The sequence below is a fragment of the Thamnophis elegans genome, chromosome 7 (assembly GCF_009769535.1).
Source record: "Thamnophis elegans isolate rThaEle1 chromosome 7, rThaEle1.pri, whole genome shotgun sequence".
Lineage (NCBI taxonomy): Eukaryota > Metazoa > Chordata > Lepidosauria > Squamata > Colubridae > Thamnophis > Thamnophis elegans.
Window position 1 is genome coordinate 10,576,981 of NC_045547.1, and position 12,170 is coordinate 10,589,150.

A 12,170-nucleotide genomic window follows, 5' to 3' on the forward strand; every position below is an offset into this window, starting at 1 on the left:
AAAGAGGAGCGAAAGAGGAGTGGGCTTTCGCAGGAAACCATTCTCTTGTTTTGTTTCAGGAGTGGGAATCTCAGAGACTCTGCGCATAGTACTGCGTTTGGAAAATATTTACATGGCAGCTTTCCAAGCTAGATAAGGTCTGTGGTCTTAGCTGTATAAGCAAGGTCTTCCTGTAATCCCAGCCCACTTACCTGAGGAGCACTGGTGGCCACCAAGAAGGCATTGGTTCTCCCTGGATGATCATAGTCATGCATGGCAGCAGCTACATAGAGGGCCATCAATTCTAGGGATGGGATGTTGCCCGCCAAGCACCCATAGTTGTCATCTGCTGGCGTGTACGTTTTTGACAATAAGTATCCCAGGTGGCTGTGAGTGATCCCACTATCTGAATCTGGGCAGAAAATCAGGTTATTCACAAACTGCTCCTTACAGAGGCAAATATTGCATTCAGTTTTGGTCGCCACGATGTAGAAAAGATGTGGAGACTCTAGAAAGAGTGCAGAGAAGAGCAACAAATATAATACGGGGACTAGAGACTAAAACATATGAAGAACGGTTGCAGGAACCGGGTGTGTCTAGTTTAATGAAAAGAAGGACTAGGGGAGACATGATAGCAGTGTTCCAATATCTCAAGGGTTGCCACAAAGAAGAGGGAGTCAAACTATTCTCCAAGGCACCTGAGGGTAGAACAAGAAGCAATGGGTGGAAACTAATCAAGGAGAGAAGCAACTTAGAACTGAGGAGAAATTTCCTGACAGTTAGAACAATTAATCAGTGGAACAGCTTCCATCCAGAAGTTGTGAATGCCCTAACACTGGAAGTCTTTAAGAAAATGTTGGTTAGCCATTTGTCTGGAACACTATAGGGTTTCCTGCCTAGGCAGGGGGTTGGACTAGAAGACCTCCAAGGTCCCTTCCAACTCTGTTATTGTATTGTATTGTGTTGTAAATATTTCTCTTTTCTGTTTTGGGCCCACTAACCTGGCTTAATCAAACATACCATTTTACAAGAGTCTAGTAAGCCATCCCTGGAATTACTCCATCACCATCACCAAAGAGGCACACCTGTGCAAACAGGTGAATGCACTTGCAATTCGACCTACTTAATATATATGACTCTCAGCCTCAAGCATCATGGAAGCCGGACAGCAATGATTTATATGAATTGATCTGAACTTGTGAAGCGTTGTAGAGCCATGATGGCGAACCTTTGGTGCACGTGCCACAGGTGGCATGCAGAGTCCTCTTTGCGGGCACGCTAGCCCCAGCCCAGCTCCATCGTGCATGCGCGCACACATCCTGCGGGCCAGCTACTCTATGGGACTCTGCAGCGGGTGTGCGGGGCCTTCCCTGATCTCTGCAGTTTCTCCCCCCCCAGCATGCCCTAGCTTTCTCCTGCATTTTTGCTGCCTGCGCATTCCCCATTGCATGGGAAAGGGGGCCATGTGTACTCACATTGCATTTCGGGGATTGGGGCACGCGTTCGTGCTTTGGGCATTTGGCACCAAAAAGGTTAACCATCACTGGCCTAGAGTAATCAAACCCAATTTTTGAATCAACGTGATCCATGGACAGACCGCTGGGAATCATCCTCTGCAATATTTAAAGGATCCATATGTGTCCAAGGCAGTGGTGGGCTTTCAAAATTTTTTAGAACCTCTTCTGTAGGTGTGGCCTGCTTTGTGGGAGTGGCTTGCTGGCCATGTGACCAGGTGGGAGTGGCTTGCCAGCCAGGTGACTGAGTGGGAGTGGCTTGCCAACCATATGACTGAGTGGGAGTGGCTTGCCAGCCATGTGACCAGGTGGGAGTGGCTTGCTGGCCATGTGACTGGGTGGGAGTGGCTTGTCGGCCATGTGACTGGGTGGGCATGGCCAACTTGTAAAATGTGGTGAAACTCACTTAACAATGCTCTTGCTTAACAACCAAAATGTTGGCTCAGAAACTCTGGCATTTGAAGCATGCAAGTCTTAAAGCTGTCAAGTTACAAGACCCTTGCATCCCTAACCCTTTAGGAAAAAAAACCAGGGATGTTCAAACTTGACAGCTTTAAGACTTGTGGACTTCAACTCCCAGAATTCCTCCTCCAGTCATATTGGCTCAGGAACTCTGGCATTGAAGTGTGCAAGTCTTAAAGCTGTCAAGTTACAAGACCCTTGCACCCCTAACCCTTTAGAAAAAAAACCCCAGGGGTGTTCAAACTTGACAGCTTTAAGAGTTTAAGGTTTAGATAGGACTCTTAGAAGCGGGCGGGGCGATTGGTGAGCCAGTCAATCAGTGAGCGGTGGGCGGGGCATGCGTGGTGCGGATGGGCAGTGGGAGGGAGCTGGAACCGGTTCTAAACGGCACGTTAGATTTGTGGAACTTCTTCTATAGAAGGGGTTAGAACTGGCAGGAACCCACCCCTGGTGCAAGATCTCCTACAGAACCAAATTTAGAGGTTCTAGTGGCTTGAGATCAACAGCATGGGATTTGTGCAGCTAATTGTGGATTGTGTTCTTCACTTAGGACCCACAACTGGGGATTAGGAGTGAAATAGGTGCCCTTAAAATCTCTGTATCTTCCCTAAAAACTTTTGGCTGTTTACTATTGGGAGCACTGTTCCCAAAAGGTGTGTTTGGTGGACTGTCAGCTCTGCCAAATTCACTCTGAAGATACAACCACTACAGAAGTGTCACCGTTCTGACATTCACCCGAACCGCAATCCTGTGATCCCACTTCGGGTACTGGGCAACATGGCCACATTCATGGACATTTGCAGGGTCCCATCGTCACCTGATTGCATTTTATGGTTTTTCATCCATCTAATTTTCAGCAACACTGCACCCATAGGGAATAATGAGTTCACACTTATGACAACCGGGCATTCTCATTTATCACTGCCATCACAAAAATAAATAAATCGTAATTTTTTTCACAACCATCATGACGTATGACCACAGTGAGTAGGCGCCATCATGGTTGCATGTCGAGCACTATCTGTAACAGGGGTGTCAAACTCGATTTCATGGAGGGCTGCATCAGGATTTTGTTGGACCTCGGGGGGGGGGAAGTGGGGGCATGGCCAGCTTGACATCACTTGTGCCGGGGGGGCGCTTGTGATGGCCCAAGCGCTTTGCTAGTGAAAACGGGCTCCCGAGCTCCGTTTTCGCCTGCGATGGCCTCCTGCAGCTCCCTGCAAGCGAAAGCAGAGCTTGGGAGGGGTGTGCAGAGGCACTGCGGGCTGGTGCTTTGCCGTTTCCAGGATGGCTTCGTGGGCCAGATCTAAGCACCCCGCGGGGTGGATTCGGCCCACGGGCCTTGAGTTTGACACCCTTGATCTGTAACAACACGCCGCCAAGAAATTCAGTTCATGTGATCAAACAACATTACCTGAATCACTTGCTGATCCGTGGTCATTAATCATAGTTGGGAGTCCAGGGATGGGCTGGGATGAAAGGTACCAGACAGCATGGAGGACATCAGTAGCATGAATTCTGTTATGATCTGTTAAGAGAGAGAGAGAGGTTTGTTGTATTTGAGGATGGATTGGGGGGTAGCAGCACCATCTACTGGCCATAGATGAGAATGTGGATTTATTCCTGGTCCCCACTTTTGAGAACCAGTCAAAGGATATTCATAGCAATGTTAAAATTCCTCTGTGACATTCTAACATTGGGATGCTCCATCATATTGATTGACACCGAAATTCTGTTCCATTCAGTGGCAAACATTTATTGATTGGGACATTCAGAAAAAAAAATCCCATTCTTGAATTGTGGCTTTATTTATTCGTATTTTTATAACACAAATACTATTAGTATTAGTACTAATTCTAATAGTACTAATACTAATACTATTAAAATACTAATAAATAAAGCCACAGTTCAGTTTGTGTGTGTGTGTGTGTGTGTGTGTGTCTGTGTGTCTCTGTGTGTACTTCGGGACTGGGCGGGATTGGGTGTGTACTTCGGGATTGGGTGGCCTATAAATAAAATTAAACTTACAAACTTACAAACTTACTTACAATCCACAATAAAAGGTGCTTTAAAAAAAATCACAGCTACTATCTACTACCAGACTTTTAGGAGATACTATAGATGAAAACTTTCATCTGTAAAATTACTTTATATTGTTATGTATGTTTTGTATTTTGTTTTTTCTTGTGGTGTTTTTCTTTCTGTTTTTACAGATTAAAACATTCAATTTTTTTTAAAAGAAAACTTTCTTATTCGGAAATGTAAGTTTTCACTGATGAATTACCAAAATGCCCCTCCTTGTAATTGGATTATTTAAAGATGTGATTGCACTATGCATTGTACTGATTTTGTTTTAATACCCTGTTTCCCTGAAAATAAGATCTTCCCAGATAATAAGCCCAATCAGGATTTTCAGCGCATGCGCTAAAATAAGCCCTCCCCAAAAAATTTTAATGCATGCGCAGCTGGATCCCGCCATTTCCTCTGGTTGCTTGCCATGCAAACAACACGAGGTGAGGAGGAGAGGCTGGAGGCGGGGGGAAAAGAAGGGGGAACATGCACCCCACATGCCCTTACCTAAGGGCTGCTCCCGCAACCCTAGCCACCGTGCCCCTTCTGTCATGCTAGTGGCCGCCGCAAAAAGAGCGGCAGGCCCAGCGATGCGTAACACAGCAGCAGCGATGAGTTGACCACACTCGTCGCCTTCTGCACCTCAAAAATAATAAGACCTCCCCGAAAATAAGGCCAAGCGCTTATTTCGGGGGTCAAAAGAAAATAAGACCCTGTCTTATTTTGGGGAAAACATGGTAATAGCCAAAAGGTTTTATTTATTTATTTTTAAACCTGCTTGGAAGTAATCTGCTATGGACAGTGAAGGAAAACAAGTGTGTGCTATGATTAAAAAAATAAGAGAAATGGAGGACAAAAGTATCCACAAGGGATGCTATCGTACTTACAAGGTATCTCTCTATATCCACATTCTAAGGCATGGAAATAGTTCATAAACTCTGGTATAGGGATTTTGAAAGTTTCAAACAGACCCATGTCCTCAAAGAGTCTATAGGATACCTGGAAAACAAAACAAAGAACTTCTTAGAACTAGGGTTTGGTGATCTTTGATAGGTGAATCTAGATCTTCAGGCTATCCTCATCCTCATCATTTAATGACCACATAATCCCTTGTGGGGCAGAGTCTGGGCAACTGAATGGAGCTAGCAGAGTGTTTGAATGGCCAGATGCCTTTCCTGTCACCAGTGCAGAGTTTTGTTCAGCAGATATATATTCTCAGTGTGCCTAGAGAGATAAATACCTGCCTCTACTTAGGATCGAACTCACAGTCTCCTGATTGTGAGGCAAGAGCTCCCCCTCTAGGCGACCGCACCACTCCTATATCTTCAAACTATCTCCAAGCTTAAATCAGCTGTAGGAGATGACCAGGCTGAGCTGGAGGGTGGGGTCAAGTGTATCATCAGTCTTGAGTCCCTTCGCACCAACAAGAAATTGAAGTCCAGCCCATCTTGAATTCCATGGAAGCAGCTCAGTAGGTTAGTAGCTCAGATTCTTGTAGAGAGTGTTAGCAGGCAATAAAAATGAAACTGTTCTCTGCTGCTGGTATTGTGTATATATTATTGTATATAAAGAAGTTTCTTATTTAAATCAATCCTGCTGAATCAGTTATCTGTGTGCGCTTTCTGGATTTGATTTTTGCAACGAACTCTGACATTGATACATACCCCTTCTGGCTATACAGTATACATTATATCCATCTGGAATATAAACACACCCACCAGGTGTGACGATTGTGCAGTTTTTGAACTGTTATTGGTTCAAATAAGGGATCATGAGCCACGGTGGTGCAGTGGTTAAGAGTGCAGTACTGCAGGCTACTTCTACTGACTGCCGGTTGCCTGCAATTTGGCAGATCATGGGGCTCAAGGTTGACTCAGCCTTCCATCTTTCTGAGGTCGGTAAAAGGAGGACCCAGATTGTTGGGGGCCATAGGCTGACACTGTAAACTGCTTTGAGAGGGCTGTAAAGCACTGTGAAGCGGTATATAAGTGTAAGTGCTTATTGCTATAGCACACCACATATTGGTGGTGGGCTGCAGCTGATGCCCAAGATCTGATTTCTTGATTAAGGTTGTTGGCTTCCTCCGGGGGTTAAACAAATTTCCCAGGGAACTAAGCCGAACAAATCTCCCTCTTGTCATTACCAAGTTCTTATCTGCAGCACCTACTCCCTGGATTTCATTGCAGAAGGTGTTCCTAGAATCTGGAAACCCGCCGGCCGAGAAGCTGCTATTTTCTCTTGTTGTGTGAAAAGGTGCAGTGAAATTTAAGCTGGAAGTCTGGCTTTAATCTTAATAGTGGCAGCCTTCCCTTATATCCCCTTTTTTTTTTCTCGGCAAAACTTGTTATGTCCCTCCAGGGGCATTATTAGGCTAACAGTAAGTGAAAATTAAGGCGTTATCTAAGCACACAGTTTGCCATCAAGCAGAACAAAGCGAGGGTTTGCTCACCATTTTTGCATGAAAAAAAAAGGAAAATTATTTTTGCACATTTGCCTGTGCTAGAGCCAAAGGTCTCCCGTGGTAGTGTGTGGGCTATTTTCTTTTCAAAACCGATTCGAAACTGCTGTTTTAGAAGGAGCCTAGTGGTGCCTTTTCCGACTAATGCATTTTAGCTGGAAAATCTTTAGCACCTTTGAACAAAACCTGTCTGTTAGAAAAGGTGCTATCACATTCCTCGTTTCTGCTACCATAAACTATCAAGTCTCTTCTTCTCCAGTGTTAATAACCTCTAAATCTTTCTTTACAAAATATATATTTGTTTCTCAAATCCCTTCTACAGGGCCCGGATCTGATTTTTGGTGTTTGGGTAATGCTTATTTCCTAACCATGAGTCGGCTAGCTCTATTTTTTTCTTCCTGTCCTATAGCAATAGAAACTCTGCACCTGAATTCCTAGCCTAGCATTTTAATCATGGCTTATCAGAGGAGCCACACTGGCTGGGTTTGTACGAATCAGGAAACCATAATATTTGATTCCCACGTAACGCTCGAAAAGAAAGAAACACATCTCTGCATTCGAACAGCTCTGGATTAGAATCAGTGAACTCCAGAAAATTGCGTTATAAAAAGCAGAACTCTGAGGTAAATCTTACAGAACATCCAATTTCTTACCTGACTTAAAATCCGACCACATCTCGTGCCGATTTTGTCTACCAAATCAAAGATTGGGAAATTCCAATTGTTTAGTTGCTCCATTAGCGGGTCCAAATTGTCCATTATTAGAGGCTCGGGAGCAAGGATAGGTTTTTCCTGTAGCAGATAACCAACAAACACATCCCAAAGGTTAAAAGAGAACAACCCCTATACAAAATGTAGGATTTTGGGGCTTTTCAGTATTCTTATTCCAAAGCTTCCATCTTGTGTTAGAGATATCCAAAGAGTTACATGCAAGATTTGGGGAAGTTGTCAACCTCTTCCAATCAATTAGATAAACACTTCCTAATCAGTGTCCCAAGCTGTTAAGATATTATATTAGAAAACCAGATGGGAGAAGTTAAAATGAAATAAATTCTAACTAATGGGAAAAGCAACCTTTACCCCTCCAAAAAAAAACCCAAAAGGGAACCAAAAGAATGTTGATTCATCTCTCAAAGATTTTCAGGGTAGCATTTCCTGATCAGGCTAAACTCAAAAGATTCCTAGTTCTAAACTGGTTTTTCTTGCACATGAACTGGGAAAGTATAGTATAATCTCAGTTTACAAAGAAAGATCTAAAAACAACTGCTGATTTGACAGAGATAATATTAAGCTTCTTGATATTACCTCTCGGTAACAGAATAGTAGAGTTGGAAGGGACCTTGGAGGTCTTCTAGTCCAACCCCCTGCCTAGGCAGGAAACCCTATACCGTTTCAGACAAACGGCTATCCAACATCTTCTTAAAGACTTCCAGTGTTGGGGCATTCACAACCTCAGGAGGCAAGTTGTCCCACTGATTAATTATTCTCACTGTCAAGAAATTTTTCCTTAGTTTTAGGTTGCTTCTCTCCTTGATTAGTTTCCATCCATTGTGAATGGAGATTCTCAGTCATCCAGGACATGGTTGTCCCAAAGGTGCAGTTGCCTCTTGAAAAATTTCCATCCATTGCTTCTTGGCCTGCCTTCATGTGCTTTGGAGAATAGGTTCACACACACACACACACACACACACACACACACACACACACAACACACACACACACACACACACACCTTCTTTATGGCAGCACCTTAGATATTGGAAGACTGCTATCATGTTATCCATAGTGCTTCTTTCCATTAAATACCCAATTCTTGCAATGGTTATTCGTTATTCTAATAATGAACAAATTCTAATAAGAAAGAACGAAAATGAATTTGATGCTTTCTCGAATGTAACACAGAAACGCCCTTAACCATCTCCAGTAGCAAAATGTAAATTTTAATTAGGGTTTCGTTTCGGTTTCCTTTTTTAAGTGAGTTGTCTGAACTCGGCGTGTCAAGTTAGTTCATTTTCTGACCTAATATGCTGCCGTTTCTAAGAGAGAACATGAGTCCCAGTAACTTGATTAAACACAGTATGTAAGTACAGTACAGGCATAAGAAGAAAAATACAGTTAAAGCATCTTGTTACAATTAGAGAGATTTGATCTGAAAGTTGTAATGATTCCCAGAGTTAATTCCTATATGAGAGAGAGACACACACACATTCAGTATCTTCCAGATGTTTTGGATTTAAACTCGTATGCAATGGTAAAGACCGATTAGGGGAATTGTAGTTCAAGGTTTGTATAGAGCACCCTTCCTATGAAATCTGTCAGACACTATGTTCTCCTCCTTGTTTTGGAAGTCTGTTTATTTTAAACAATATCAAACACCTGTGATTGTCCCCCCCTTCTTTCCTTTCTTTCCTGATATGAACCCCCTCCTGTACCTTTTTTAGATCTCTCTATGGGACTATATTCACATATATTTTTCCTTATAGATAGCAGCAAAGTAAGTTGGAACATTGCTTAAACTGGTAGCAGATAGCTTATGAAGCAGTGGGATATTCTTAACTTAATTGATATGAGCTGGGCAAAGGGGGAAAAAAACCCTCGGCATTACCTACTCAGCCGTCCCCATCTACAACCCCTCCAATAACACACAGAACTTTAGACAATATGGCTGGGGTAGAGAAGGCACCCACATTGCAAAATATACAGACAACTTTGCTATCGATACAAAATAATATGGCTAGGAATCAAGAGATCACGGAAAAATCTCTGGCCGACATTAAAAATGAAATGGGAGACATGAGGGGTGAAATGAAACAGCTGTATTCACAGCAAAAGGAGATCTGGGCAAAAATGGAGAAACAGGAGGGTCAAATTCAAGATTTAGGAGTAAAAATGAAAGAAAGTGAAGAGAATATGGCGAGGTGGGAGATGAGGCAGCTACATATTAATAGAAGGTTGGAAGATGAGATTGCTATGTTGGAATTAGAAAAGTCAGCCTTCTTTCTCAGATTTCAAAATATTCCAGAGGAAAGAGGGGAGAAACTGAAGGAAATTATGGTGGAGATGATAGCAGGGATCGCCCAGAAAGATAAGTTGTCGATACAGAGTGACATCGATGACGTATATAGAGTCTATACTTCCTATACTAGGAAAATTGAGTTTTTGACATGTATACATTCAAAATGTTTTGCCGACCATGGCGTATGAGTATTCAAACATATAGGTAATGCGTAACGTAGCTAGGCTCCAGGAGATGATTGGGGGTTCAAATAATGGATTTCATTGAGCCTCTATATAACGAAGACTTCATTTTAGTTCTATTTCAAGGGATGCCTACAGAAATGCTCAGTCACCCAGCTCATCGTTGTTCCAATGGTGCTTTTACAAGGGGCAAATGGACTTCCTTTGTTATACCGTGAAGATGTTTCGCTTCTCATCTAAGAAGCTTCTGAAGTTCTTCTATTTCAAGGGATCATCAAGAATTGGCACAAAGAAAAATTCGTTGCTAGAGCTATGCACCATTAACGTCACGATGTCAATTGTCATCTTTACAGAGCTGGTAAAATTATAATTGACCCATTTTGCCATCATTGGTAGTGAATGCATACCGTATGTTTCGGAATATAAGACACACCTTTTCCCCCTCAAAAAAGAGGGTGAAAATCTGGGTGCATCTTATACATTGAAGACAGCATTTTTGGCCTCCAGAAACCCCGCTCCCTTTGCAAAAATGGCTGTGCATTGCCTTTAGGAGGCTTTCAGAGAGCTCCTGGGGGTTGGGGAGGGCAAAAATGTGCGAAAAATGGGCCATTCTTTGCTCTTCGCCCCCCCCCCCAGCCTCCAGGAGCACTCTACAAGCCTCCTGAAGGCTAAGCATGCCCTTTTCTGACATAAAATGGGCCATTTTTTGCTCATTTTTGCCCCCCACCAGCCCCCAGGAGCAGTCTATAAGCCTCCTAAAGGCTATGCATGCCATTTTTTCACAAAAAATGGGGCCATTTTCACAAAAAATGGGCCGTTTTTGGAAGGTCTGCAGAGTGCAAAACCTTTTTTTTTTAAAAAAATTGCCTCTTCAAAGTCTTGGTGCGTCTTATACTCCAAAAGACATGGCAATTAGCCAGTTCTTGTGGTTGAAAAAAACCAACAGCAATGAAAATTCACATTTTCTATTCTGAATCCTGTATATTGGCTGATTGTCTGGGTTTCCTATCAGTTGCTGCCATGTACAAAATTGATTCAAATTTGGTCGCTGGCTGTTAAGTTTGTTATTGCAAAACCCTGGAAAATTAGAATTCATTTCCCACCATACCAATGGCCTCTGAAAATGTCACTTCGTTATCCGTCATAGCTGTGGCTGAAAAACTGACACATAAATGAGCTCTGAAAAACTTACAACAGAGGGCATTTTCTTACAATCTGGTCCCTATTAATTAGTTGCATTAAAAATATTTTTCCTAATATATTATCTGTGTCTAAACAAGTGTCGTCCTGGACAGAAATATTGAGGACAGATGTTTAGGATGTTTGTTCTTGCCTTGAATTAAAAGGAATTTTTATTCTTCCCTTCAATTGTTTCTGTTTTGGACATTGGCTTATTTATCTTGAGTGGAAAATATATGGGGAATGTTGGGATTTTGGAGTTCACTAAGTTTAGTCTTGCAAATATTTCATTATCAAAGTACGTAGGTGGCACATGGCAGTGGGGTCATTCGGCTTTTTGTGGGGGGCAGTTTGACCTACCAATCTTAATTGGAATAGTTATGGTGCATGTGTGCCTATTTCTGATTAGTCTACTGGCTTAGTTCCTTGTTTCATCTTAGATTGTTGTGTTGGGTCGTCTCCCCCCCCCCGCATTATATTTGAGATTTTTTTTTTTTTTTGAGATTTTATTAATATTTGTATGCCGCCCTTTTCCCTGAGGGGACTCAGGGCGGCTCACACAAAATCAGGGGAGGGGAAAACAAACATTGACAAAGAAACATATGGTAAAATAGTCAGCAAACATACATTCATCATTCGGGAGGGGCAACTATCCTTGTCCCCAGGCCTGACGGGCTAGCCAGTTCTTAAGGGCTGTGCGGAAGGCCTGGACGGTGGAGAGGGTACGAATCTCCACGGGGAGCTCGTTCCAAAGGGTCGGGGCTACTACTGAGAAGGCCCTCCTCCTTGTAGTTGCCAGCCGACACTGGCTGGCCGATGGAATACGGAGGAGGCCTAATCTATGTGATCTTATTGGTCGCAGGGAGGTAATTGGCAGAAGGCGGTCTCTCAAGTATCCAGATCCACTACCATGTAGGGCTTTATGGGTGACTAGTAGCACCTTGAAGCGCATCCGGAGATCGACAGGTAGCCAGCGCAGCTCGCGGAGGATAGGTGTTATGTGGGTGAACCGAGGTGCACCCACAATCACTCGCGCGGCCGCGTTCTGTACTAGCTGAAGTCGCCGGATGCTCTTCAAGGGCAGCCCCATGTAGAGCACATTGCAGTATTCCAGCCTAGAGGTCACAAGGGCCTGGGTGACTGTTGTGAGAGCCTCCCGATTCAGGTAGGGTCGCAACTGGCGCACCAGGCGAACCTGGGCGAAAGCCCCCCTGGTCACAGCCGTCAAGTGGTGGTCAAACGATAGCTGTGGATCCAGGAGGACTCCCAAGTTGCGAACCCTCTCTGAGGGGTATAAAATTTGACCCCCCA

General features: G+C 43.5%; 1 protein-coding gene across 1 annotated transcript in view; it reads right to left on the reverse strand.

Annotated features, from left to right (window-relative positions):
* The window catches only part of PDE3A (phosphodiesterase 3A), a 299,321-nt gene that overhangs the window by 12,820 nt on the left and 274,331 nt on the right, over positions 1-12,170 (reverse strand). Inside the window, exons 8-11 of the mRNA XM_032220535.1 lie at positions 7,137-7,274; positions 4,913-5,024; positions 3,370-3,483; positions 192-391 (exon numbers count right to left, since the gene is read on the reverse strand). Of these exons, the coding sequence (XP_032076426.1) occupies positions 192-391; positions 3,370-3,483; positions 4,913-5,024; positions 7,137-7,274 (564 nt within the window). The remainder of the gene's footprint in view (positions 1-191; positions 392-3,369; positions 3,484-4,912; positions 5,025-7,136; positions 7,275-12,170) is intronic.